Source organism: Trichoderma evansii (assembly GCF_050947405.1).
Source record: "Trichoderma evansii strain SZMC 28006 chromosome Unknown GGI43scaffold_3, whole genome shotgun sequence".
Lineage (NCBI taxonomy): Eukaryota > Fungi > Ascomycota > Sordariomycetes > Hypocreales > Hypocreaceae > Trichoderma > Trichoderma evansii.
Genome location: NW_028145203.1, coordinates 2,318,209 through 2,343,851, shown reverse-complemented (window position 1 = coordinate 2,343,851; position 25,643 = coordinate 2,318,209). Strand labels below are relative to the sequence as shown.

The following is a 25,643-nucleotide window of genomic DNA, read 5'->3' as shown; positions in this document are numbered from 1 at the left end:
CGACTATTCAACTCAATATATCGTATAGCTATAACCTGTTAAGGCAGGCAACCAAGGGAGCCCATGTCTATTTCTTACAGAGTACGTACTACAGATATTCTACTGACTTGGCTGTCAGGTGGTGGTTACACAGGATATCAAAAACCCGTATTTCAAAACCCTGTATTGAAAATTGCCACATCCTTCTAGAATTGATGTTATGAAGCCTCAGTTTCTATTTTGATTGATCCTATGAGATTGGCGAGCCATTTGAAGGATTATCCGTCTTGATCGTGATGTTGACAAGCTTGGCGGTGGTCATCCTCGTTGCCTATCATTGACTAGCCAAGTGAGTGATATAAAGGGGAATCGGGAGAGATCCGATGTCGTTGCCAGTGGTACAATCACCATGAAGCTGCTGTGGCGTGTATCTACATAGTCTGCTCTTTCTTGGCAGCCACGCGTCCGCGGAAAGCCCTGGCCCATGGACATATTATTGTATGTATGCTTGGAATAAGCTGGATCGAGTTTCAAGCATCACAGTGCGGATCTCGAAGTACTCTTTCCTCTTCAGAGTGTTTTGGCTGCAGGACGCTGACTAAAAATGCCTCTTTAGGCCAAAGGTGGAATGTGGAGTGTTCCTTTTATAGCACGCCTGTAGATCGATTGGATAAGCAGCTGCTAATCCAATGTGCTGTTGTAGAGTTTGAAGACGGCCAAGATACAAGCACCCTGTACATGTTAATTGCACAGGGCTGCCTCCTTGTACGAGTTGTAACTTGCGTCCGGCCAATCACTTCTCATACTATAAGCTGACTCGTATGACCCCCATACAGCTGTGCTCGCTGTTACTACTAATTGCAGGCAAAAGGCCGATTTGTCTCTATCAGCCAGGGCTGGCAGACGTAAAGCTCTGGGCACAGTACTGTACCCCGTAGTATTACAGGAGCGCTATACCGCCATGTCACGGTAGCATATCTTCTGCGAAACAGGCAATCTGTAGGGCATAGTGCACGGCATGAAACCAATGCGGGGGCAAGTTGGACAATGCAAATGCAACAAGGGAGCCAGACAGTGGCGTTTCCTAACGTTGGCAAGACTCGACTCGACTCGACGCCCGAGAGCCGCAAGGAAACCAGATTGCTCGGATCGGCCGCAGTTTTGTCTCCTTTATCCGCACTCTCTATTATTTTCCTTTTCCGATTTGTCCTGGCTGTGAAGATCAGGCCGGGCAGCAGGGATCGGGGCTTCTATCGCATATGATAGGGTGCTATTTCGGTGCCTAGTCCGGATACTGACATCAGCCCATGGCCTGCCACCTAGTCTCTGAAACAGCTCTTTTTCCGAATCTTGTCGTACATTGTATCTGTGTGCATTCCGAGGTATACTGCATAAAAGACACGGAAAAGCATCCTTATCGCAGCAGCTTCGTTCTCCTACTAATAGCCTCCATGTCCTCCTCGCGTAGTCCTGAGAGATTCGTCCTCCTGCTGCTCATTGTCCCAGATAGGGATGTTTCCTGCTCGAGTATAGTAGCGTTTAGTATTTGTTGTTGACAGAATAGTAATCACTGAGTGCCGGATCTCCAAGCTCAGCTGCAGCTGCTAGGCTGGCGGATTTGCTTCTGGAATCGTCTATAAAGGCTCTCGGCTGGCGGTGGCCGAAGACAGCGTTGCGATCTGGCAAGCGGTGAGCGAGCTATGCTGGAAGAGGCGGAAGCGGCGGAAAAATCTCCACCAGCCTGGCTGTTTTGGTGCTGGCAGCGTATTAGACAGGGAACATGAAGGGAAGGGGACTGAATCTCAAATTGCTACTGTACTCCAGCATGCACCTGGGCAATGTGCCTTGTCTTGTGCTGGAACAGCTGCATACAATGCTGTAGAATTATGACCAGGTCCCTGTTTGGGATGCCTTCCAGCCCCCACGATATGCATCCCGGCGTGTTGGAGTTTAGGTCATGGCCGCTAAATGGGGGTTCGCAGCTCGGCGGGCCAATCAGCGCGGCCGGCGGCTGCTGACAAACGCGGCTAGGGCTGGTGCGAAAGGCGCCCGGCACGGAACTCGCACTGGAGGAGACCCCACTGAAGCCACTCAAGGTTCCACTAGAGCATCGCTAAACAGCCGCTAGACCACCAGCCCTTGCCAGCCTACCGGCTTCCTAATGCGGCCAAGCCTGCTGCCACAGCGCTGGTACAGCAGCCTCTGAGGCCTGGAGGGTGCTGACTAATGGCCTGCTGTCAGAGCTAATCGGCTCTAGCGCCGCCCCAAGCAGTCTAGGCGACTTGACATTAGCTAAGTGTGCCGGAGAGCCCGTCCCTGGTTCTAACCTGCCGCTCATCGTGCGTACAGTAGAAGCAATAATACCTCGGGGCGTCTGCTGGTTCACACACACGTGTTTCGACGGTACCAAAAAAGGTTTCAGCAGCTCGTGTGGAGAGACTGACTCTGGCCAGATTCCAGCCACTGCTCGGTAAGCAAGAGCAAGCCCGACCAGGGATTCGGCGTTTAGCTCACCAGACTACAGAGTTCTAGAGAGACTTGGCCCGGCTCCACAACTCGACAACGACTCTGCAACTACACTACTGTGCAAGAACTCAACTGCGGACATATACGGATGCTCCAATCATAAGCCGGTGGGATGTGCCGTTGCGATTTGTGGAATCTCCCGCTGGACCAGGACCAGCATCTTGACGCCTTGACGCCTGGCCTGGCTGCCTGACCCTGGAACTTCCTTGCATCTCCTATGCTGCCTCGAGTCGCAGAAGCGAACACACAATCTGGCACCCGCGCAAGCTCTTACTTGTAGGGCTGGGCTTGCGCTAACAACCTGCAGGCGCCAGGAAGAGCCACAGCTTCAGGCACTACTGCCGCCACCTACAACTTCTGGTTGCACCGCCTTGAGTCTTGAGTCTTGAGTCTCGTCATCATCCCCTGACAACGTACCAGAAGACCAGACACCCCGGACTCTGATCCATACCAGACACAGACCTGGGATAGACCAGCACTACTTCGTACAGTACAGTACACCACGCCCCGTGCCTGTAATTGGCCCAGCACTCGACCCAACACCCCATACCTACCTACACGCCTATAGGTATAGTTACACTGCCTACCTCGGTAGTGAGTTCTCAACCTGGTCAGCATTGTGTTTGTCATTTGCGGCGTCCTTGCGGTGTGGTGCGGTGCGGCTCGTCAGCGAAGACCGCAGCTCACCGAAGGCGGACGAAAGCGGATGAATAAAGACAGCACCCTGGGATCGATTCTTGCCAAATAGCTTTTTTAGTATTACTTATTATTGGCATATTCGTTCCCGGTGCCCCGCGCTGTTTCTAATCCTCCCGACGTCACACTCACGCCTTATCAGCTGCTTTCTACTTGTATCTTCTTTTCACCACCTAGGGTCTTGACATCTCTTTTCCCTACCTTGGATTATTATTTCAAAACTTTCCGACTCTGCTCTTGGGACTGCGACGCGGCCTCGACTAATCAATTGGAGACAATGAGTCGACTATCTCGACACGAGGGCAGGTCCCCCTTGCCGTCACTCCAGAGTGAAATCTCAATTCTCAACGCCGAAAAGTATGGAGAGGAACCCAGGCGCACGCGATCTGCCAATGGAAAACGAGCGCTTTCAGAAGAACACGACGACGAGGACGACGATGGCGTGCAGAAGAAGCGATCCAGAGGCCGTCCGCGGTTGGATACCAAGGATGAGACCGCTGCCGATGTGAGTAGCCTGTGCTTGCTTGCCTGCCTGCTTGATATCAAGCTCAAGAAAATTCCTTCTTTTTCATCGCTATTTTTATATTATTCGTTGCCACCATGACTCGCGGTAGCATTCACAGCTTCTTGCTCTTTGTTCCTTTCCATCTGTCTCTATTAAACCCCCTCCGATGATCAACTCTGCATGCAACAGACCACTTCATTGTTTTGAAACTTTTTCTTGACTGGATAGTCCGCATATCATGAGAGTTGCAATTCTAATCATTTTGCCGCATTGTAGCGTCGTCGAACACAAATCCGTCTTGCTCAGCGAGCGTACAGACACCGCAAAGACACTGCCATCACCACTCTTGAGCAAAAGGTTAAGGATCTAGAGGCCTCAAATGAGGCCATGAGCAAAGAGTTTACTAAATTCTACGACATCATTTTGGCTGAGGGCATTTTTGACATTGCCCCTCATGCTGCGCCTCGCCTCAGACTCATTGCGGATCGACTCCTTCGTATTTCCAGCATGGTCGGGACCAGCAGCATCGCATCACCCGAGAGCGAGGATTCCATCATGGCAAAGCCCACGGGATCTCGAAAAAGCCTCAGCGACATGAGCATGCACCACGGCCATCAGACAAGCGGCATGGGCGAACCGGATCTCTCGAGCTCGGCTTATCCCGCTATCCCGCACCCAGGTTCTTTCAACTACGAAGTAATCGCTCAGGCTACTCCAAACAACGCCAGCTTCCCATTTTTCGCCTCCATGGAGTCATCTTCTTCACAGCCACCAAGCAGTAGCTATTTGAGCACTTCTCTTAACCCCTCACCCTACCCCCGACTCTCATCTCCGACATATGCCTTTCACGAACGCTTCAGCAAGAGGCTGCAGCGAATTACTTTGGAATGCGGCCTTAGGTTGGCCACAATGAAGAACCCGCCCCCCGAGCGGTATGCGACTGTTTTTGGCTTCAGTTTACTCTTTGAATCACGCGATTCCATTATTCGACGACTGGCAGCAGGGCTGAAGAAGATACAGAGCGAGGGCGTAGACTGGAAATTCCCAACGCCTTCAATGCAAAACGACCAGTTTGGATATCTAGAAAATCAATTTTCCTCGGCTAGCTCGGAGGAATTGAACAACGCAATACTTTCACTTAGCAAATCAACCGCAGGTTTCTCCAACATGTCACAATTCGGAACTCAGCCTCAAGCTAATTCCGAAGAGAAGGCTGAGCATCGGATACGAATGCTTTGCCAAAACTTTGAGGGTGAATTTTTCACAGCAGACGAAGTAGAGCTATTCCTGCGCCGACTGGGTCTAGCTATTCCCCCAAACGTTGACTATGTCGATTCTGAGCTGGATCTGAACGAACTACAAGCTGCCGACGAAGCGAGCACCAAAAGCCACTTTGCTAGTATTGGGCTGTCTCCCGGTAACTCGGGCATCAGCGGAATTCAAAACAACATGTGGCAGATGAATAACCCCTCCGTGGGCGATTTTGGAAGCTCTCTTCGAGGAGACTCTTCAGAAGGTCAGAATACGGAATCTACGGAGTTTATCGACAAGACTGACCTGGATGGAGAAATAGTTTCGTTTATGAATAACCACGACTTCAGCCAGATTTGGCCTACGGGATCAAGCTGGTCCAAGACAAAGGTTTCAGTCGACGTGGGCCGATTAATAGATGGTATGTGGGAATTTGCTTCTATTCAATCTATTTTTCTATCTTCTTTATTTTTTTATTCCTCTTTTACTAACGTATTTTATTAGAATTGGTGAGCGCATCAGTTTGTCTGGGAAGGACGCCCGGTATACGACCAAAGGATGTTATCAAGGCTGTCAAAGTTGCTGCCGGCCTATCACCTACTCACGCACCATAAATAAGTCAACTCCGATGACAAAAGTCTCCACTTTAAAGGGCTTTATGAGCGGCTACGCGAATTATCATACTACTATTTAACGACAACCGGTTGTTTTTTACGAAACTTAAAAAATTAAAGAAATTACACGGCTTCTGGCGATAAAGAGAGCGGACTGGAGAAGTTGATTTTGGGGCCCACCGGGTTTCAGCCCATCTACTATTGATTTGTGGAGCAACAGGAGTTACGCAGGATATACCACTTGAAGTTTAAGGCTTACGGATTTTTTTTTTCAATATATTGGCGGAAAGCGGAGTGTTACTTTTTTTGTTCAAAACTTTTTTTTTTTTCTCAACTCATACGAAACCTATGGGGGACACTTGTTTCGATTTGGAAACGCAAAATGATATGCTTTCATTGTTTATTTTTAACGGATATAAATGCTGACATCCGGCGGCGGAATCAGGCCTTTTTTTTAATGGTGGAAAAAAAGGTTATGCGCTGAGTTACTACTACAGGGAGTCGCGCGCTGAGTCGATTAGGCCTAGGCGTGTGAAACATCGCATAGGGCGGCTTGTAACATAGCTAGTTGAGAACCACGAGATAGCAGGGGTTATCCCGGGTTGTCACTAAAGTACATAGTTGAACAGACCAAGTTACCATTCATGAATCAGGGTGGATCGACGCTGTTGAAGCATATGACTCTGTTCAGAACCCCAAAACAGCGACGCTGGCTTGGCTCAACATTGCTCTAGAACTGCGGCCCAGTAAGATGCCGCAATAGGCAGGTGTTCCGCCCACACGGTCAGATGGTGGAGGCCAGAGCAGAAACAGACGCGACTCCGCCTCGTTTGAACCTCAAGCCATCTTCTCCCTTGCATCTGCTGGTTTGTCTGCAACATGTAGGTAAGCGACATTTAACTCTATATCACTCAATCCAGCACCGACGCCCGATACAGCCGCCCGATACAGCCGCGCTGTTTATTCTATTTCGAGAATCTGGTCCAATCGTCGTTGATCAACCAGATTTCTCACCCCCCTCCCGGAAGTTAAAAGAGCCATCCGAGACTCCACACGGTTCGGCGTCGCCGATGACCAGCCATTCCCCGCAAGCTTTTTTGCTAACACGCGCGGCCGCTTGTATCAATCTCCTTATACAGTAATTAATTACTACTATTGCAGTCGTTATAGTTCTTACGCTGGCTGGAATATTATTATACTATACATAAAACAGGGAAGAAAAAGAGCATGGAGTACCGAAAGCCGCTCGCATCGTCTGATCCGCGGAGGAAGATTCAGCCTCGATTGATCATCCACGGGGGCGCGGGGAATATCCGGCGTGAGAACTACCCCTCTGGGAAATATGCCGCGTATAGGACCGCTCTTCTTACGATTGTGAGTGAGATACAGCTTTTTTTTGCCTGTAAACAGTAACAATATCTCCGTGTCACAAGTTAAATTTTATATCCTATTTTTTCCTTATATCGTTTTTGCGTATAGACTTTGAGGTGGAGATGGATGATGTAAGAACAAGCGCTGATGTAGAGAGATGAAAATCGAAATCATGTAGGTTTCCAACACACAAAATTACATGAACTCGTCTTCACAAAGGACGAACCAGTATTCACAATATGAGAAACAACCCGTAACACAAGAAAAAGAAACCTCTCATCATCATGGCCCTTCCGCCCTAGAAATCGCCACCCATGCCGTCGCCCAACTCGAAGACAACCCCCTCTTCAACAGCGGCCACGGCGCCGTCTTCACCCGCGATGGCATCAACGAGCTCGAAGCCTCCGTGATGGTCTCGCGGGGCTTCAAGAAGCGCGGCGTGGGTGTCATGGGCCTGCGGCGGGTGCGCAACCCGATCCTGCTGGCGCGCAAGATGCTCGAGCACGGGGAGCAAGATCTCGAGGTGTCAGCACGTGCTTCTTCTCTTTTGCTAGACGTTGATGTGCCGTCTGCGCAGGGGCACACACAGCTTCATGGCGAGACGGCAGAGAAGCTTGCTGAGCAGTATGGCCTTGAGACGGTGGATCCCGAATACTTCTTTACGCAGCCACGTTGGGATGAGCATGTTCGTTCGTTGGAGAGGGAGAAACGCGGACTTGGCTTGGGGACCTGGCATGCGGAGGAGTATCTCCCGCAGGGGACTTGCGGAGCTGTTGCGTTGGATGTAGAGGGCGTCATCTGTGCGGCTACGAGTACGGGGGGCATGACGAACAAGCTTACTGGACGTATTGGTGATACTCCTGTCGTGGGGGCTGGATTCTGGGCTGAAGAATGGGATGAAGCTCAAGGGCTCTCAACGTTGGAGAGCCTCACAAATCAAGTTAGGAGAGCGCAACCGGGAATCAGTTTCACTGGTCCGTTGAAGGGTTTGCTGGCGGATTGCTTTCCTACACCCTGGATGTACTCACCCGTCAACTTGGACGAAGAAACTCAACGCCGCAGCCTCACAAACTCCACGACTTCGACTCGATCCATCGGTGTATCAGGAACAGGCAACGGCGACTCCTTCCTACGCACCAACGCCGTCCGCACCGTCGCCGCCATCGCGAGATACAAGCCATTAGCCGGCAACAAGGCGCTGTCCCAGGTAGTCGGTCCAGGAGGCGAGCTGCAAAAGAGTGCGGGCGATCGCTGGGCACGTACGGGCGAAGGAGAGGGCGGTATGATTGGCATCGAGTGCACTTTGATGAGAGACGAAGATGGAAATGCGGTCGGCGTTCGGTCGGAGGTGCTGATGGATTATAACTGTGGCGGCATGTGGAGGGCGTGGGTTGACGATGAGGGGAAGGCAGTAATGAGCGCTTGGTCGAATGGAACTGCGGATGAACTGTGAGTTGAAGACGTAAAGGTTAGATGTAATCAAGCACAATAGCGTGAGGTGAGACATCTGGGATGAGGAGAATTTTCTAATTCAATTCATTCCTTGTTATATGTTGGATTAGAAGTAATTCAGGCCGTCACCAGGCCTCTCCTCCAGGTACAACTTATACACAAGTGGCATGGGACTTGTCTCGTCTCGTTTCGTCCCAGCCAGCTTTCTTCTTTTTATATATTCGTACATGTAATCATTTAGCCAACACCAATTCCCTTTTTGCTACCCAAGCAACAGGATCCATTTCTCCCGAATTCGCTTGTTCCCTCGTTTTCCCCTCGCAGACCCAGGCAGAGAGCCCATTGGTATTTCCCTCCATATCTATAATTCACGGAAAACGCCAGTGCGATGCGATTTGCAGATTATCCATAGATATTGGTTTCCTTTTTTTTGCGGGTTTCGTTCTTCCCAGATTTCCTTCTCCTTGTTCGTTTTCGAGTGGGTTCTCATCCTCGCTGCGTCTCTGGCGCCGCAGAGTCAACAGGGAGAGAAAATAATATAGTGGTGCGTTAAGGCCATAAAGAAAAAACCAAGGCCAGTAAAGCGGAATAAAAGACAATTAAGAATAAAAGGCAGAGTTGAGAGGCATGAAATCGATCCGATTCGATTCTGTTATTTCGTTTCGTCTCAGGTAATATTTTTTCGCTCGTCGTTTACAGGGCCTGAACTTCCGAGTTCGGGGGCGGCTGGGGCATCTCCAGCTTGGTTGATCCAGCCATCATCTTTCCAAAGGCGATACCGACACCCTCGATGACGGCCAGCAGAACGGCACAGCCAATGGCGTTGTTTCGGGCAGCTTTGACACCACCACGGAAGGCTAGGGAGCCACCGGTGAAGAAACCCGCACTATAAAATGGAATGTCTTAGCAAACTAAATTGTTTCCCTCGGCAAGTTGATTAGACGCTTACATGATGGCATTGTAAGGATCCTCCTTCTTTCGGATGCCCTTGACGGTGCAGTCAAAGGTTGAGAAGAGACCACCCCAGACACCGAAGTTGCCGCCCAAGACGGGCGCTCGCATCTTGATGGCGGTGATGGCACCGATTCGGCGCTCGCCGTAGGGAGAGTTTCGGAAACCCTTGATGCCGTGCCAGATGGTACCACCGATGGCCTGTAGTAGAGATAACACGGTCAGCTTGCTGTGACTTGATATAGCCAGTGCAGTCTGGCATTGATGAGGCCCGCAGTGACGGCAGTCTCTCAATGCCTCAATGTGGGGGTTATGGAGGAGGCTTTTGTCAACGTACACCCATGGCAAAGGCACCGCCAAAGTCATTGAGAATGACCCAAGGGCAGGGGTCGCGTCCGTGATCCATGGCTGAGTATGAGTGTGAGTGAGGACGATCGGGAGGTGGCGGAGGATCCGAGGCGGGAGTCGAGATGTGGTGAGAAAAAAGTTGGGTTGCGTCGTGACGACTTTTTTGGAGTTCTGGAAAATCCATCCGGGCCGACGGCGCTTGTTCCGTTTTCGCAGGCATGGGGCCCCAGTGGCGGAATGCGTTCCGTTAATAACGGAGTCACATGATCTGCTCGATACGGAGCTGGATATAAAACGGAGAAGGCTAGTTTAGGCTGCCGTCATTTACGGGCACTTACACTAGCAGCAGCACTCTGTAGCCACTGATCAAGTCTTGACTACACTTGTCAAGGACGCAATCATACAGTTATCTGGTTAAAAATATATATATAAATATGACAATTTACAGAATATGAACCCTATAACAGTTGCAAAGGTTAAGTAGTTTCTGAAATGCACTCTATATTATACAAAGTTGAACAGTGCCTGTATTCGTTCTTGGACACATTTTCGCGGCCAAGGTCTCAACAAACAATGTAAAAAATATGAGGTCGCACAAGCACGCTATCAATCTCTCCACAATCTGGCCTGTCCAAGATAAGCTCTCACCTCATCGACCCATGCGGCAACCTTTCCAGATTCTCCAATTCAGGAGTGCTTCCCTTGCCAGTTGCCGCTCTCATCTCATCAGCAACTCCAACTCTCAGCTCGGCTTCGGCTCTCAAGACGGCCTCGGCTCTCAACCTTGCTTCAGCACCGGCGGTTTCAGTGTGGCGGCTTTATAACCCCACATGATCGCGGACGTATTTTAATCCCGGTATTGGGTGTCTTCTCGTCAAAAAAGGATTCACTATGCGGGTCCCGACGGCCGGGACCCGCAGCGGCGTCTTTCCCGAAGTGGCTCGCCGAAATGGCTCTCCAAAGATCCTGCACTAGATGACTACGTATAAAGCAAGACCTGTTCTACAAATTCATCAATCCATATCGTCTCTTTTTTCCTCTAATCTCATCATCCTCACCTTCTCCAGAACTCAAAACTTGCCCATCATGCCTCTCAAAATCGCCCCGGCTACAGAAGCCGATATGGTTCGCTCCGCCGAAATCGAAAAGCGTGCCTATGGCCCCAACCCTTCCAATGCTGTTTTCTTCCCAGGAGAAGGCATGGCCACCGAGGACCGTATTGCCATTATGATTCGGAGAAAAAATGAAGAGCCAGCTTTCCAGATGATGAAGGTAATCGATACAGACCTAGAGGCAAAGGGCGAAGATGGCATTATTGCATGCACCCTATGGTTCATTTGGTCTGGGGACCTCAGGCCAAGCAAGCCTAAACGAAGCTGGGGGCCTGGAACAAATGTAGAGGCGTGTGAGGCTTTCTTTGGGGAGATGGATAGAAGATGGTGGGCTAAATTCGAAGGCAAGCCGCATGTTTGTAAGTCAATCATCCTGCTCGGAATAAACTGTAGCTGTAATGTACGGTAATGGCTGATATTTGAAGATCTCAAACTCCTACACACCGATCCTGACCACCAAAGACGAGGCGCCGGAAGTAAGTGTCTGGAATGGGGAACTGCAGAGGCTGATAGACTGGGGCTTGTGTCATATCTTGAGTCTTCTGAAGAGGGGCGGTTATTGTATGAGAAGTTTGGCTTCAAAGAGGTGGATAGAATTGTCCTAGACCTATCAAAATGGGGCGCTCCGATCCAGACCACGGCGTATCTGATGGCCCGCGAGCCCGTCTCGGACTAAATTCAAGTAATAGTTGATAGCGCTGGAATAATGTACATGAGTTTACACGTAACTGGTACATCAAGATTGATTATTCACTACCTACTGGGTAGCTTGTATTCCGCTTATCTGCCTATTCTGGGAATGTCGTTGTAACTCATATGTCGAGTTCTTTTTGGGTAAAGTGCATAGTCGAAGGCGCAGTCTGGGTATTAACGCGGAAGTAATGCCATAATAGGATTAAATAGCATATAGCACAATCGAACATCTATTTTATATAGTCGGGATGATATTACAGGAACAACGCGTATTCTGCCGCAGCTGCTGAGGTAGCGATAGCAGCAACCAGTAGATACAATGGCTCAAGTAGCGATATTATCGACAATAGCAGCAAATAGATTTAGTGCCTAAAGTAGCATAAGTTGCATCTACAAAATCTAGAATAAATTTCTAATCGTGGCTAATTGACAAATTGTTTTCCAATCGCCTCTGCAACTTCTTCCCTCCTTTCTCATTTAAACCCTGAAGGCGGCATGGGCGAGCAGGGGCCACAGCATCTTCTTCCATAGCCACTTCACCCCGGTCACCACCGTTCCGAACACGACGAAGTAGTTGGCCAAGATGTTGCTCAACAAATAGTGATAGTTGAGCCGGCTTTCGTCCGAAGTCAGACAGGAACAAGAAGAGGTGGTTTCTGGGGCGGGTTGTTCTGGGCTGCCTGCTTGTGCCAAAAGCATCATCATCATCATCATCGTCGTCATCATCATCTTCGTCATCGTCATCATCATTGCCATCTTCGTCGTCATCATCATCCTCTTCTTCTTCTTCTTCGTCGTTATTGGTATTGTTGTTATTGTGGTTGCTAATATCGCTGCCACACCCTCCCACATTCTCTCCCTTCTCTCCCTTCTCTCTTTCCCCTTAAGGACCTGGAGCGCAGTAGGGCAGAGCCGGGGCCGGCACATCGGGCACGGGCACGGGCGAGCAGGGTCTCCAGAACGCAGGCCCTAGCCAACCGCACCCCTTTGTTGACCAAGATGGTGCTTAATTTGTAGTGGTGGTGGCGCTGGCTTTCGTCCAACTGGTGGCTGCGGTGGTGGGTGATTCCGGGCTTCCTGCTTGGACGAAAAGCAGCAGCATCATCATCATCGTCATTGTCATCATTATTGCTGCCGCCGTTGTTATTTTTGTTGCTGAGTGGGCCGGCAACGGAAGCCGAGACGGTGACGGCCCGGGGCCGAAAGCGGGGCTTGAGCCAGAGTCGAGAGACTGTCCCGAAACTTGAGGCTCAGACGGTATTTAATAAATATTCTTGTCTGACCAATGATCATGGGGTCTTCGATGTTACTTGATCCCCCTCTGAGAGATGCCAATTCACCCCATATTTCCGCCTTCTGTTGACCTCTTGCTGGTATTTCTTTTTGCAATATCTCCCCCTCAAATCCTCCCCAGAGACACCAGCGTACTCCAAATTTCCATCTCGTTGACATGCCGCCCACAGTACTCGATTAAATCCTTCCTCATACCCCCCATACCCATATAAATCCATCCGATCCTCAGGATATCCCGAAATGTCCAAGTTGTGAATGCAAATTTGTCGCGACTTCCCACATCTGAGACGAATTTGCGGCCCTGAATGGTGATGGCGAGCGAGTAGAGTTGATGATGTTTCTCCAGTGCAGTGATTGACTTGGGTGCAGCAGATGGCTTTGCGTCGTTGGTGTTGGTGTCGTTGTCGGTGTTGTCGTTGTCGTTGCTGTCGTTGCTGTCGTTGCTGTCGTTGCTGTCGTTGCTGTCGTTGCTGTCGTTGCTGTCGTTGCTGTCGCTGCTGTTGCTGCTGCTGTCGGTGATCTGGATGGTGTTGAGCAAAAATGGTCTGGCAGCGCTGTTCATAACTCATAGTAAGCTGGTAATTCGTCTAAAGGCAAGAACACCAAAGCCTCGCTCTTTTCAGGAAGTTGCAGTACTGTTCTGATATCATTCAATCTTACCATTGTGAAAGTGCCATTACATACTAGGAAAGAATAACAACAGTCAATCTTATGTAAAGAGCAAAGAGCAGTTACCCTGCCGAAGCTATATTGTCAAATGTCTAAGGCAGTGACCAAAAAAGCCTACAATCAATCGCTGGCGGTGTATACAATCGAAACTGCGCATTTGTTCACAGAAAGAATTTGTAGGGTGCAGCGAGAATAATCCATCTTTTTGCCTTGTTTACGATAAAATAATATCCGCCTTGGAATTCTGCAGTCACTGTGGCGTGAACTATAACAGCGAGGTTGCAGAAGGCGCAAATGGCACACCATGATAAAAGGAAACCGAGCTCAAACAACTGTGAGCTCCTGCTTATTATGCACGGTCTATTAGATTCTCGAACCTGCGCAGTTCTCGTCTGCTCTAATACCTCTTTCCTGAACGTTTAGCCGAATTTCGGCTGCGTGCTGCACAATGATACATGCCTTGTGGATTTAGATGTGAATACTAGCAATAGCAGGAGAAGCTCTGCTAAAGTGAGCAAGAACCATATCATCACATCAGCGGGTCTGATTAGAATTCGAACGGTAAAAAAAACTGCAAGCTAGAAGCATCAACCATTCGAAGTGTACCCGTTCAGGAGTGGTAGGCATTACCAGAGCTGAGCTGAGCGAAGAGAGAGGCAGCAGTAGTCAGGTGGAAATTAGATATGCAGAATTCTCATAAAGTGACGTAAGAGAATCATATCTGTTGTCAGTTTCCAGACTCTCTTTTATACCTTTCATCGCCCACATTAAACAATCCAGTCGGCGTTTGGTGGGTGACCTCGCGAAGCTCACGCCCCCTCAAGTTTCTGGCCGCGTTCCAAACCCGCGCATAGAGTTTGAGTTCGCCATCCTTTCTACGAGGATTGCCCTCACCTGAGAGTACGGCTAGCCATTTAGGATCCTTTGGAGATGCTGCTGGGCCAAGATCCCTATAACAGGTATAATATACCCTAACATAGCTGCCGGATAGCTCTAAAGTGCACTCCAAATCTGAATGGCATACTGTGCAAACAGTCATCTGAGCGAAAGATCCTTGAAAACTGCTCCATTTCTTGCTTGGGTGAGATAGGCATCGAGGTGGATGGTTGGTCACCCATGTCTCTACCTCGAGCATATCATCCAAGCACCTGAATTTCGGTTTAGAGATGCTTAGACTTTGATGAGGGCACCCAATGAAATGTTCCGATTTTCTAGACCATTTACTCAGATCACAACGTATCTGCTGTCTTTGCAAGAACGTGCTTATATCATAGTATATGTCACTCAACCAATTGTAGAAGGTTGCTGTTGCTTCAGTAGTAGATTGGCCATGGGAGTTTAATTCTCGAAAAGAGGCTTGACTAAATTTAGGGCTGAGATGGCGACGGATGCTATTAAGATGGTTAAATGAAAGATGGTAGCGTATGTTGGGATGCATAGGCTTGAGTGTGAGTGATGAGAGCGCCTCGGTATCAAGACTTCCCGCTTTCTCGAACGAAATACTGAGTGGTTTCGATAATATACCACGAGAGGTACCTGGTTGGTCAAGAAGGCCGCGATTGGGTGTCTGTAGTGAATGGTCATCGCAGCAACATTTGGAGTGCGAAGTGCCATGATCAGCAGCGGTATCAAGAGCTACAGTTGCTTGGCTATACGAAGGAAGCACGGTGTCGATAGATTGACCGTCATATTGAAAAGAATCATCTTTAGAAACGGAAGCCTCTTGGTTCAATGGCGGTTGGCTCGGCAGACTGGTCGTCAGGAGACGGAGAATCATTGTGGGAACGACCACCTCCAAAGAGGTTCCGGAACCTGATAATGTTACTTTTGAATAAGTTAACCATGGTGATAATATAAATAGGTATTAATAATGGTAAAAGATAAGAGAGAGAAAATGCGAGGATACTGGTGAGAGGGTATTACGCTTTATATAGCTTGTAAATTGATTTATTATACCCCACGGTTTACTATATGGCTTAAAAGGCGAAAGGTTACTTTAAGTCAAGACTTGAATTTATTATATTAAGCCGGTATTTTTATAACTCTATTAAATAGCTATAACAGCCGGGGCTCCATTTATCAGCCTGCGGCCCAATTCGTATAAGTCACTCGAGGAGCTTCCTATTCCGAAACGAGCTATATGAAGGATCCAGTAGTTTGTGGGTAAATGGCGATGGTTAGACTCAAAGCATAAGAGGATACGATGAATGGTATCACTAGAATTGTTGAGCATTTTAACGCAGGAAAGTTGACGAAAGCGCACGCCTATACTGACTGCTATTCAACTCATGTATCCACATACATGCACCTATCTCCTCCTCTCCCTCTTTCCCTTGAGGCGCAGCAGCAGTGTCAGCGGCGGCGATAGGAGAGGGCCTTTGATGCCCATCAGCATCTGTGTACCTGAGACCAAAGACATGGAGACTGTGGGCTAGAGGCCTCAATTATTTAAAACATACATGTACCTGTTCATGCCTTGCAGATATCGTGAAATGTGAGCAGCATGTGGGGAGGGGGAAAGAAATGCACAGTCAGATTGGATATTAGAAATATTAGCTACGCAAGTGAAGAAGCAAGAATGTTTGAACTAAAGTTACTATGAATTTGTCTGTTGTCTGAATTTTTCAGTGCCCATATTAAACAATCCATTCGGCGTTTGGTGGGTGAGGGTGACTTCGTAAAGACGATTCCGCTTCAAATCTAAAGCCGCCTTCCAAACGCGTGCATAGAGACTGAGATCACCCTCTCGTCGATGGGGGCTTCCCTCTCCTGTAAGGAAGGCAAACCATTTATAATCGCGTGGCGAGATTCCTATACCGAGATCCCGATAGCAAGTATACCGTATCGTAAGATAGTTACCCTCTACCCGTAAAGTGCACTCCGCATCTGAATGACATATTGTGCAAACAGTCATCTGAGCGTACGGCCCTTTGGAACTTTTCCGCCTCGTGCTTGGATGAGATGCACATCGGGGCGGGTCGTTGGTCACACTTGTTCGTACCTCAAACATATCCTTATCATACACGACCTTTGGTACCGAGATAGTCAGGCTTTGATGCGGGCAGCCAATAAAATTCTCCGGTTTATGGGATGAGCTGTATTTTTTAAGGTAGATACAGCATCGCATTTGTTGTCTTTGCAGGAATGTCCCTTTATCAAAGTATATCTCACTTAACGAATCGTAGTAGGTGTATCTTTTAGAGATACACCTATTTTGATAACATAATTCTGGAATAAGAGCTTGAGAAATTTCAGGGAGGCAACGGCGACGGACGCTATCCAGGTGATTAAATGAGAGATGATAGCACATCTTGTCATGTATAGGCGTAAGTGTAAGCGGCGATAATATTTCGGGACTTAAATCTCTATATATACCATGAGAAGCGTCTGCTTGGTCAAGAAAATCGCGATTGGGTAACCGTAGCGAAAGATGGTCGCAGTAGCAGCCAGAGTGCGATACATCGTGACCAGTAGCATTCTCCAGTGCCTCAGTTGCTTCGTCATACGATGGAAGCATGGTGCTGATGGAATAATCATCATGCTCAACAAAGTCGTCTTCTAGAATGGGGGAATCGTCATATTCAACGGTATCATCTTCCGGAACGGAATGATCATTATCACATTCAAGAAGCTCGTCTTGTGGAACGGAATGATCATTATCATGATCGAGAAGTTTATCTTTTGGAATGTCAGCCTGTTGATCCAGCGGCGGCTGGCTTGGTTTATCGGCAGAGTGGTCGTCAGAGTGGTCGTCAGAGTGGTCGTCAGAGTGGTCGTCAGGAGATGGAGAATCATTGCGCTCGGAACGGCCATTTCCAAACAAGTTTCGGAACTTGGCGACGGTAGTATTAACCATAGCGATGATAAAATATGTATTAGTGATAGCTAGAGAAAAAAAGAATATGGCGCGCGAGGATATTGGTGAGAGCATTGCGCTTTATGTAATTCGTAGGTTGATCCATCATATCCCACAGTTTACCAGATGGCTTGCAGAGAGAAAGTTTACTATAAGCCAAGATTCACCACATATCAAGTCGATACAATTCTATGAGATAGGTATAGCCGCCGCCGCCCCATCTATTAGCCTGCAATCCGATTCATATAAGCCACCTGAGGAGCTTATTACTCCAGAACAACTTATATGAAGAACTCAAAAAAGTTGTGTATTTCCACGTATCAAAAAGATGGCATTCCCAACGTCGCGCAAGCAGCGTCGCCGCCGCTGTGAGTAAATTAATACCAAATACAAGAACAAACGCAAAGAGTTCATTTTTATACTATAAATGCAAATACATATTCCTGCTATAGTGAATGGGTAGCTTGCAGACGCTATGACTGCAGGGGCCGGCTCAGCTGCCTTGCCGATGAGTCAGTGAGGCTAAATCTCATTTGACGCCAACGCGCAAAGCCACGATGAGTGCACGCATTGAACGATTCACGCAGCCAAATCTCTCTCAACAGTAGTTACTCATACCGAATAGGCGGAATAGATAGAAAATGGTGATTTATATGTGTTCTTAAACAGCCATAAATAATGTGACAATCTCCTGGGAAACTGCATTTGCTCTGTATCTCAATTCTCAATCAGCTAATAACGAAATATCGTCCATCGTCCATAATGCCGAAATCATCAACTCAGCCTATCTACTTCTGGAGAGAATCAGATCCCCGTACGGGATGGCTCTCGCAATGGTACTACTGTCCTTTCAAGGACGACAAAAACCCAGAGATCATCTATGATACTGCCGAACAGTAAATCCATCGCTGAAACCTTTAGCGTCTAATAGAATTGGTAGACTAATGATATGCAGTTACATGATGTATCAAAAAGCAATCCTCTTCAACGACCAGGCCATTGCCGCCGAAATCCTCCAAGTAGGCCTCCATCCTCGCAAAATTAAGGCCCTCGGCCGCCAAGTCGAAAACTTCTCAGACGAGACGTGGAATGCCAACCGCGAAGCCATTGTTCGGCGTGGCAATTATCTCAAGTTCACCAATGCGGTGACGGAGGAAGGATTCTGTCTTGGAACCTCGGGCAATATTCCGCTAGTTAGAGGTTCTTTGAAGGAGACGCTGTTGGGGACGGGGGAGAGGGAGCTCGTGGAGGCGAGTTCGTTTGATCGGATTTGGGGAGTTGGATTTAAGCCGGCGGATGCTGAGGCTAATAGACACAGATGGGGACTCAATCTGTTGGGGAAGGCATTGATGGATGTGAGAGCCATGTTGAAAGAAGGGAAAGAAATTAAAGAGGAATAACTTGAAGAGGAGTAATATTTGTGTCTTCAGAACAAGTTGACTGGCTATTTGTATCTTGGGCTTATTATGCTAGATTGTATGGTATAACCAGGAATAGCTTCGAATAGAGATTATCATCTTTTCCAATTGCCCTTGATAATCTTGGCCCATTTGGTGATTATATCTATATGTCTATATCCCAACCTCTCGCCCTTCCCTTCCTTTCCCTCACATATCATCATCGTACACACAAAAGCGCCTCATATTAGAGGCAGGTAGAGCGGTGTTTATATCATGGCATGATTTTCTTCATGCTCCCGTATCCCATTTTTTTCCATCCGTTTTTTTGTATCGCTTTTTGTCCCTTGGATATGTGTATCCTTGACATGAGTTGACAACATAATATACATATTAACACAGATCGGCAAGGCTCCCCTTGCCAAGGATCACTCCCATGCTCCCGGACGCCGTGAATCATACAGAAACAAGTACAAATCATGCTTTCTTTTTTCTTCCTTCGGTTTTTTTAGACCCAGTCTCTTCCGCTCTTCTGCATTTCAATCAGGCGCCAGCCCCTGGTCTCGGGGTTGTTCACGTCCTCTGGAACTCTGGTGATACCAATGGCATATGTCACCTGCTGCACCTTGTCTTCCATACCGGCAGCCAGCTCGTTGCTCTTGGCGTTGCGGTAAACGTGGACCTCCTGGGTTCGGCACGTAATGATGAAGACTGGAATCTCACCAGGGTCCAGCATACGAGCTCTGAGGATGTCGACGTTCCTGATGTCAAGAATGCGACCATCTGACTTCATGCCTGCTTGGAGGTATTGCTTGGTGAGCGCCTCGTACACGGAAAACTGCGCAGCAGAGAGCCACATCTTCAGCACCTCTGTGTCTCCCTTGACATAGGCGTCCAGCACCTCGGGGAGAATGTACTCGCGCAGCTCCTGCAGGAAGGGCTCGGTCTGGAAAGCCGGGTCCATGGAGCGGAACTTCTTAATAACCATGGCGGTCTCGTTCTCGGCAAAGAATCCGCCAATAGTGTCGGTGATGCTTCGAGCGGTCGAGATGAGGGGGTTTTCGGACTCTTCGTATTTGCCCTTCATGCTGAAAACTCCCTGGACAAACTTGTTGCTGTCTCGGAAATCTCTCCAGGCTTCCTTCCATGCTGCATCCTTGTGCAGAGTGACATTGGTACCAGCACTGATGAATTTGTTAGAACCTAGCTGGCCAACTATGGGGATTGCCACGATAAACTTACTTGGGATCTTCTTGAAGAACTTCATGATCGCCGCCGCGAGTCTTCTCCCACAGCTCTCTTCTCTTCCTGCGCTCTTCTTTCTCAACCCATCCACCATATCTTGAAGAACTTCCATCATCAATGACGTCCTTGACATTCTTGTAGGCCTCGGTGTCTCGGATAGGCTTGGTCGCCTTGTCGAGCGCATCACCCGTAACGTTGGCAGCCTTGCGCACACCCTTCATGGCCGAGGTATCCCAAGTCCATGCTGCACCCTTCCCAATGGCGGTAGCTGTGGTTTTTACCGCCTTGGTTGTTGTTGATGAGATGGCGCTGGTAGACTTCTCGTAGGCCTCTCGAGCTCGTCGAACGGATTCGCTCTCGGTAAACTGGTTGGCTGACGCAGCAATCTGCTTGGTCGACTCATTCCACTCCTGGGACTTTTGAAGCTCAGTGTTCATGGTCTCCATGAAAACTTGCCAAGGAGTCTTGTCGCCATGGGGCGGAGGCGGCGGCAGATCTTCCTTCTTCTCTTTGGCTTCGCCTTCAGCTTTGCCTTCCTCCTTGCCCTCAGCCTTCTCCTCTGAGTCCTTGGCCGGGTCTTCCTCAGACTTGGCCTTTTGCTCAGCGTCCTCGGCGGGCTTTTCTGCGGCGGGCTTTGCCTCGGTCTTCGGCTTATCCTCCTGCAGTCTCCGGCCGCTTACATGCAAGAACCGAGATTGTGAGGCCGCTGAAGGAATTGGTAAATCGGCAGGGAGAAATCTAGATCTCAACGGTGTAGACACCGCAGTAGGAAGCACCGCGCGCTCAATGCTCGCAGCATTTCGAGCTGGTTTTTGCGCAAGCTGAGAAGCTAGCCGAGCATATGCGGCGGGACATCGGCCATTAGCGGGGACAAAACGAATAGATGCCCTCGAGAGAGCATTTTCCGAATTGGCAGCGCTGCGGACAAGAGAGTTCATCTTTGTTTTAGGGAGGAAAAACAAAAACAAGAAAGAGGAAAAAGTCTGCAAGTGACTGCAGCCCTTGGACAGAGCGGCGGAACAGGTGGTGGACAAGCAAGGATGTGGCTCAGTGCGAAGGAAATTTTGGTTTCGCGATGTCGGCTGGCGGCGGAAGGCAGGCGGACAGCCGGTAGAATGCCGGCAAAATCCCACTTTGCGCCACTATGGCGGCGGCCATTCCGAATGGGTGCGTGGGAAAATTCCAAGGGCCTCTTTTTGGATCGATCTCGAGCCCAGCAGGAAGAAGACGATAGGCGCAGACACAATGAGCCAGCCATTGAGAAGCTGCTTTGCGGCGCGACCGCTCGCCCGGATATCACAAAACATAGTAGCCAGGAATGGCGTCCAGAGTGCCCGGTTTCTGTCTCAGACAAGCGCACGATGGGAGGACTCAAAAGATGCAAAGCCAGACTCGCCCAAGACGGTGCCTCCGAAGCCTCGAACCGAATCCCTCCTCGAAAGCATCTGGGGGACCTCACTAGGATCTAGCAGTCGATCAACGCAGCCTGACTCCATGGCCAGCCTCTCTCAAAGCATGGTCTTCCAGGCTCTCAACAAGTCCAACATCGATACCAGCGTCCTATCAGGCGCACCATCACAGGCCACCCAGAAGAAGGAAGATGAGCTGGAGCCTTACCACTTCCACATTTACGCACACAAGCACAATACACACATTACTTGCACAAAGCCGAACCGAGAGCCCATCATCTCCATGTCGTGCGGCAACATTGGTTTCAGGAAATCACGGCGGGGTACTTTCGACTCGGCCTACTCTTTGACAAAATACGTTTTGGAGCGATTGATCCACACGGGGTGGCCCATGAAGATTCAGCGTCTCGAATTGGTTCTACGAGGATTTGGTCAGGGCAGAGAGGCTGCCGTTAAGGTCCTGATGAGCCCGGAGGGCAAGGTACTGCGGGACAAGATTGTGCGGGTTGCGGATTCAACAAGAATCAAGTTTGCAGGAACGAGAAGCGAAAAGCCCAGGCGTTTGTAAATGCTCGGTTGCATCAGTTATGTTTGATGATATATACAGCCGAATGTACCATATCTTGTACTACCTATACCAGAGATAAGACAAAGAAAAAAGACGGAAACAAAAAAGAAACCACCCAAATTGGGCTACAAAGCGCAGTCCGTGAAGATGCCAAACCTATAACATGAACTCCAAACCCCTCCGTGAGTATGAAATAATGGTATCGTCCGATCTGATTTGAACGTCATAACTCAGCCAAGAACGCCAACCCTATCAATCCACCATAACCGAAAGATGAAGATGAAGCACCATGTGATCACGCTCGAATAGCTCTCTCGGCAGCTGGGAGCTGTCTGCCCGATGTGTCTCGGAGAATCTGCTTTCCCTTACCACTTCCACCTCTGCGCCGTTCATCTTCGCTGCTCCATTCGTCGCCATGTTCTGAAAGGAGATGCGGCCTCTGCTGTCCCAGCATGCGCGACTGCTCGTCCGCATGCTCGTCATCATCGTCCATGAGCTCGCCATCTGCGCTGACATATTCCGGTGGCTCAATCCAGTCTCTCGGAACCACACACGGCAGTGCAACTCCAATGCTTGCCGCGCGATTCAGCCATGCCGGGCCAGCATCGCCCGTCAGCTTCTTGCAGAGATACGACGTGAAGTGGTTGCAATTCTTTGTGAGTAGATTGTACGAGGTGCCCAGGAATTCCTCCGACGCCTGGCGCAACATGGTGTCGATTTCTTCTGACGTGGCCAAGGTAAAGCCATGCAGAATCTCGCACTTGAAGGTGCCACCGGGAGGCTCGATCCGAGGTTTTGTCCAGTACACTCCGGTGACTCCGCGCTTATCGTGTCCACCATACGCGTATTCCCGCCCGTTGATGACCACACCTGAGTGAAGCAGAGATGCGCCGACTGCCCATAGAACTGAGGCGACTCTCCCGGGCTATCGACGAGAAAGACATGCGTTAGCAAACAGGGCGCTTCATAGTTGCTGTAACACAAATTCCCAGACGCGGAAAAGGCGTAGCTTCAGCTTCCAGGGGAGGTTCTTACAGGTAAAAGATCGTAGACGTGGATTTTGATTTCAGTCTTTTGCAGCGACAGCGTCGATCTGTGTCGGCTAGCGCGCTGACCTGAGTGGTGATGCTGATGGTGGTGATGCTGTGAAGGCATTGCGACGCTGGGGGTGGAGATTCGAGATCTTATCTCGCGTGTAAGCCGTGAAACAATGCGGGGAACCGCCCGGGAAGAAGAGACAGGAGAGCAGATCCAGAGGAATGGCGAGGGTGCGCGAGGAATTTAAATAGGATTTCCCGTCTTATGTCTTATGGCAGCGCCGGGAGATGCGACAATCGATGTCAAGCGTGAGAGGTGATGTGAGATTACGTCGGTTGGCGAGCTGAGATGGGCTGCGACACCTGCGACAGGATGCCATTCAACTAATATACAAGCGTGACAGGCTCCCGTGGCGGCGGCAAATAGCGCCGTCCGAGGCAGCTTCCAGGCGCCTGGTTGCTTCAGCCGACTCCGGCAGCGCCGCGATACCGAGCAGCCAGCAGCGAGCACTTTTAGCGACTCATGCCCTATGACGCATGCCCTGACTAAGACCCGGAACAATCTGGCGCCGCGTCCCGACAGAGCTTCAGCTAAAGCCCACCACATGTGGGGTCGAGACTTAAATTTCGTTTTCACACCATCTCCCCTCCTCTCGTCAGGAAAAAAAAAACACGAAGGCAAAAAAAGGGCCAGCAACTTCCATCTGCGCCCCCTTTGCACTTCCAAGAAGCTCTTCTTTGCTTCTGATATTTCCTAGAGCCGTTCACTTCGGACTAGGAATAGCCACAGCCACCACATTGGCTTCCTCATCCGCGTCTTGCGTCCCGCATTTCGCTGTTCTTCTTTCTGGCTTTTCGTCGCGCGCAGCAAGGTCTGCAGCTCCAGCTCTTGGACTAGCTCCATCCTCTCGACGCCTCGTCCCCTATCTCCCCTCCCGTCACTACGCAAAATCAAGAAAGATGCCTCCCAAGAAGGCGGTTGTCGAGGAGAAGATTCCTCTGGGCCGGCCCGGCAACAACTTGAAGAGTGGCATTGTGAGCAGAAACTCTCTTGCCCAGCCCTAAGTGGCTGCTCCCCTTTTCTGCGCAAGTGCCTCGATATCCTAACATATCGTCCTTTCCCAGGTCGGTCTCGCCAACGTCGGCAAATCTACCCTCTTCCAGGCCATCACAAAGTGCAATCTTGGCAACCCAGCTGTATGAAGCCCCCCGCCCGTCTTTCTTCATCCGGGGTGCTGACAGCCTGAAGAACTTTCCCTACGCCACAATCGAGCCCGAAGAAGCTCGCGTTATTGTGCCCGATGAGCGATTCGACTGGCTCGTTGAGAAATACAAGCCCAAGTCTGTCGTTCCCGCCAACTTGACCGTCTACGATATTGCCGGTCTGACTCGCGGTTCTTCCACCGGAGCTGGTCTCGGAAACTCTTTCCTTTCCCACATCCGTGCTGTCGATGCCATCTTCCAAGTTGTTCGATGCTTCGACGACGCTGAGATTATCCACGTCGAGGGTGATGTCAACCCCACTCGTGATTTGGACATTATCAGCGAGGAGCTGAGACTCAAGGATATTGAGTTTGTCGAGAAGGCTCTTGAGAACCAGAAGAAGAAGACCCGCATGGGCGGCCAGAGTCTTGAGCTGAAGAAGGCCAAGATTGAGCAGGAGATGATTGAGAAGGTCCTGGCCTGGCTCCAAGACGGCAAGGAGGTCCGCAAGGGCAACTGGTCCCCCAAGGAGGTAAGCAATTTTTTTTTTTTTTTGACTCCTTTTCCCCCCGCAATTTACGTGATGACAAAGAGCCTTGACGGCTCGAACAATTTAAACCCAGCTCGTCGAATGTCTTAGGACATAGTGAGAAGAAACCTATTCTGAACACATTGCCTTACCACACTGCTATATTTATTTTCATATACCTTGGGTGGCACCAATGCTAACAAGCATCAAATAGATTGAGGTCATTAACCCTCTCTTCCTGCTGACGGCCAAGCCCGTCGTCTACCTTGTCAACTTGTCTGAGAAGGACTACATCAGAAAGAAGAACAAGTACCTCCCCAAGGTTGCCGAGTGGATCAAGGAACACGCCACTGGCGACCCCATCATTCCCATCTCAGTCTCTTTCGAGGAGCGTCTTACTCGCTACGAGACCGAGGCAGAGGCTCTGGAGGAGCAGAAGAATGTTGGCGCTGAGTCCGCCCTGCCCAAGCTGATTGTTCAGATGCGCAAGGCGCTCCAGCTGGGCAGCTTCTTCACCACAGGAACCGATGAGGTCCGCCAGTGGACTATCCGCAACGGCACCAAGGCTCCTCAGGCTGCCGGTGTCATCCACACCGACTTTGAGAAGACCTTTATCCAGGCTGTTGTCTACAACTACAGCGTTATCAAGGAGCTTGGTGACGAATCCGAGGTCAAGGCCAAGGGTAAGGTCATGACCAAGGGTAAGGACTACGTAGTGGAGGATGGTGACATTTTGCTCATCAAGGCCGGTGCTGCCAAGAGCTAAATTTCTCGTATCTGCTAAGTAGTGCTCCTGTAATGGGATTATTTTTGCCATTGGGTTAGGAAAATAAAAAGTAAAATACCACCACCAATTTAATTCTCATTTTGTGATGCGCATGTGTACGATTTATCAATCAAGTAGCTGTGAATCTTTTGTAACTCTGCCAATTTCACTTC

The 25,643-nt window shown here is 49.5% G+C and overlaps 12 protein-coding genes across 12 annotated transcripts; 6 read left to right on the top strand and 6 right to left on the bottom strand.

Annotated features, from left to right (window-relative positions):
- Positions 1-3,307: 3,307 nt before the first annotated feature.
- On the top strand, positions 3,308-6,227 carry GGI43DRAFT_258265 (bZIP transcription factor). Its single transcript, XM_083200944.1, has 3 exons — positions 3,308-3,706; positions 3,983-5,378; positions 5,462-6,227. Exons 1-3 carry the CDS (start codon positions 3,479-3,481, stop codon positions 5,569-5,571), a joined length of 1,734 nt encoding a protein of 577 aa, XP_083064484.1. The 5' UTR covers positions 3,308-3,478; the 3' UTR covers positions 5,572-6,227.
- Positions 6,228-6,633: 406 nt separating this feature from the next.
- GGI43DRAFT_258223 (nucleophile aminohydrolase) lies at positions 6,634-8,867 on the top strand. The gene is made up of 2 exons (XM_083200942.1): positions 6,634-6,945; positions 7,121-8,867. Exons 1-2 carry the CDS (start codon positions 6,799-6,801, stop codon positions 8,393-8,395), a joined length of 1,422 nt encoding a protein of 473 aa, XP_083064483.1. The 5' UTR covers positions 6,634-6,798; the 3' UTR covers positions 8,396-8,867.
- GGI43DRAFT_258226 (protein transporter TIM17) lies at positions 8,742-9,852 on the bottom strand. The gene is made up of 3 exons (XM_083200943.1): positions 9,683-9,852; positions 9,344-9,546; positions 8,742-9,280 (listed from the first exon to the last, which is right to left on the bottom strand). Exons 1-3 carry the CDS (start codon positions 9,749-9,751, stop codon positions 9,088-9,090), a joined length of 465 nt encoding a protein of 154 aa, XP_083064482.1. The 5' UTR covers positions 9,752-9,852; the 3' UTR covers positions 8,742-9,087.
- A 927-nt stretch (positions 9,853-10,779) lies between these two features.
- GGI43DRAFT_380822 (acyl-CoA N-acyltransferase) lies at positions 10,780-11,481 on the top strand (the record flags this gene model as incomplete). Its single annotated transcript, XM_083203034.1, has 2 exons — positions 10,780-11,164; positions 11,231-11,481. The coding sequence occupies 2 exons, from the start codon at positions 10,780-10,782 to the stop codon at positions 11,479-11,481; spliced, it is 636 nt and encodes a 211-aa protein (XP_083064481.1).
- A 429-nt stretch (positions 11,482-11,910) lies between these two features.
- On the bottom strand, positions 11,911-13,353 carry GGI43DRAFT_431362 (uncharacterized protein; the record flags this gene model as incomplete). Its single annotated transcript, XM_083209401.1, has 4 exons — positions 11,911-12,380; positions 12,439-12,729; positions 12,782-12,868; positions 12,927-13,353. The coding sequence occupies 4 exons, from the start codon at positions 13,351-13,353 to the stop codon at positions 11,911-11,913; spliced, it is 1,275 nt and encodes a 424-aa protein (XP_083064480.1).
- A 2,666-nt stretch (positions 13,354-16,019) lies between these two features.
- GGI43DRAFT_397097 (uncharacterized protein) lies at positions 16,020-16,379 on the bottom strand. Its single transcript, XM_083205060.1, has one exon. The coding sequence runs from the start codon at positions 16,372-16,374 to the stop codon at positions 16,057-16,059; it is 318 nt and encodes a 105-aa protein (XP_083064479.1). The 5' UTR covers positions 16,375-16,379; the 3' UTR covers positions 16,020-16,056.
- A 252-nt stretch (positions 16,380-16,631) lies between these two features.
- Positions 16,632-17,316, bottom strand: GGI43DRAFT_380820 (uncharacterized protein; the record flags this gene model as incomplete). The annotated part of the gene is made up of 2 exons (XM_083203033.1): positions 16,632-16,735; positions 16,836-17,316. The coding sequence occupies 2 exons, from the start codon at positions 17,314-17,316 to the stop codon at positions 16,632-16,634; spliced, it is 585 nt and encodes a 194-aa protein (XP_083064478.1).
- A 762-nt stretch (positions 17,317-18,078) lies between these two features.
- GGI43DRAFT_380819 (NADAR family protein) lies at positions 18,079-18,716 on the top strand (the record flags this gene model as incomplete). The annotated part of the gene is made up of 2 exons (XM_083203032.1): positions 18,079-18,212; positions 18,272-18,716. 2 exons carry the CDS (start codon positions 18,079-18,081, stop codon positions 18,714-18,716), a joined length of 579 nt encoding a protein of 192 aa, XP_083064477.1.
- Positions 18,717-19,221: 505 nt separating this feature from the next.
- Positions 19,222-20,896, bottom strand: GGI43DRAFT_380818 (protein translocase subunit TIM44; the record flags this gene model as incomplete). Its single annotated transcript, XM_083203031.1, has 2 exons — positions 19,222-19,897; positions 19,956-20,896. The coding sequence occupies 2 exons, from the start codon at positions 20,894-20,896 to the stop codon at positions 19,222-19,224; spliced, it is 1,617 nt and encodes a 538-aa protein (XP_083064476.1).
- Positions 20,897-21,153: 257 nt separating this feature from the next.
- Positions 21,154-22,161, top strand: GGI43DRAFT_258188 (mitochondrial 37S ribosomal protein uS11m). Its single transcript, XM_083200940.1, has one exon. It carries the CDS (start codon positions 21,204-21,206, stop codon positions 21,933-21,935), a length of 732 nt encoding a protein of 243 aa, XP_083064475.1. The 5' UTR covers positions 21,154-21,203; the 3' UTR covers positions 21,936-22,161.
- On the bottom strand, positions 22,083-23,559 carry GGI43DRAFT_258192 (PPPDE putative peptidase domain-containing protein). Its single transcript, XM_083200941.1, has 2 exons — positions 22,971-23,559; positions 22,083-22,860 (listed from the first exon to the last, which is right to left on the bottom strand). The coding sequence occupies exons 1-2, from the start codon at positions 23,088-23,090 to the stop codon at positions 22,231-22,233; spliced, it is 750 nt and encodes a 249-aa protein (XP_083064474.1). The 5' UTR covers positions 23,091-23,559; the 3' UTR covers positions 22,083-22,230.
- A 30-nt stretch (positions 23,560-23,589) lies between these two features.
- GGI43DRAFT_397087 (Obg-like ATPase) lies at positions 23,590-25,583 on the top strand. Its single transcript, XM_083205059.1, has 4 exons — positions 23,590-24,007; positions 24,098-24,169; positions 24,222-24,707; positions 24,919-25,583. Exons 1-4 carry the CDS (start codon positions 23,933-23,935, stop codon positions 25,468-25,470), a joined length of 1,185 nt encoding a protein of 394 aa, XP_083064473.1. The 5' UTR covers positions 23,590-23,932; the 3' UTR covers positions 25,471-25,583.
- The last annotated feature ends 60 nt before the right edge of the window (positions 25,584-25,643 follow it).

What these genes read in the sequence shown, in the direction of transcription:
- GGI43DRAFT_258223 (XM_083200942.1), top strand. Translation starts at nt 6,799, where the DNA reads ATGGAGTACCGAAAGCCGCTCGCATCGTCTGATCCGCGGAGGAAGATT. An exon ending in GGACCGCTCTTCTTACGATT is followed by an intron (nt 6,946 to 7,120) that starts GTGAGTGAGATA and finishes GAAATCATGTAG; the next exon opens with GTTTCCAACACACAAAATTA.
- GGI43DRAFT_258192 (XM_083200941.1), bottom strand. Translation starts at nt 23,090, where the DNA reads ATGCCTTCACAGCATCACCACCATCAGCATCACCACTCAGGTCAGCGC. An exon ending in ACGTCTACGATCTTTTACCT is followed by an intron (nt 22,861 to 22,970) that starts GTAAGAACCTCC and finishes TCTCGTCGATAG; the next exon opens with CCCGGGAGAGTCGCCTCAGT.
- GGI43DRAFT_397097 (XM_083205060.1), bottom strand. Translation starts at nt 16,374, where the DNA reads ATGACTGTTTGCACAATATGTCATTCAGATGCGGAGTGCACTTTACGG.
- GGI43DRAFT_258265 (XM_083200944.1), top strand. Translation starts at nt 3,479, where the DNA reads ATGAGTCGACTATCTCGACACGAGGGCAGGTCCCCCTTGCCGTCACTC. An exon ending in AGGATGAGACCGCTGCCGAT is followed by an intron (nt 3,707 to 3,982) that starts GTGAGTAGCCTG and finishes GCCGCATTGTAG; the next exon opens with CGTCGTCGAACACAAATCCG. An exon ending in CGTGGGCCGATTAATAGATG is followed by an intron (nt 5,379 to 5,461) that starts GTATGTGGGAAT and finishes GTATTTTATTAG; the next exon opens with AATTGGTGAGCGCATCAGTT.
- GGI43DRAFT_397087 (XM_083205059.1), top strand. Translation starts at nt 23,933, where the DNA reads ATGCCTCCCAAGAAGGCGGTTGTCGAGGAGAAGATTCCTCTGGGCCGG. An exon ending in ACAACTTGAAGAGTGGCATT is followed by an intron (nt 24,008 to 24,097) that starts GTGAGCAGAAAC and finishes GTCCTTTCCCAG; the next exon opens with GTCGGTCTCGCCAACGTCGG. An exon ending in GCAACTGGTCCCCCAAGGAG is followed by an intron (nt 24,708 to 24,918) that starts GTAAGCAATTTT and finishes AGCATCAAATAG; the next exon opens with ATTGAGGTCATTAACCCTCT.
- GGI43DRAFT_258226 (XM_083200943.1), bottom strand. Translation starts at nt 9,751, where the DNA reads ATGGATCACGGACGCGACCCCTGCCCTTGGGTCATTCTCAATGACTTT. An exon ending in GCGGTGCCTTTGCCATGGGT is followed by an intron (nt 9,547 to 9,682) that starts GTACGTTGACAA and finishes TCTCTACTACAG; the next exon opens with GCCATCGGTGGTACCATCTG. An exon ending in GATCCTTACAATGCCATCAT is followed by an intron (nt 9,281 to 9,343) that starts GTAAGCGTCTAA and finishes TCCATTTTATAG; the next exon opens with TGCGGGTTTCTTCACCGGTG.
- GGI43DRAFT_258188 (XM_083200940.1), top strand. Translation starts at nt 21,204, where the DNA reads ATGAGCCAGCCATTGAGAAGCTGCTTTGCGGCGCGACCGCTCGCCCGG.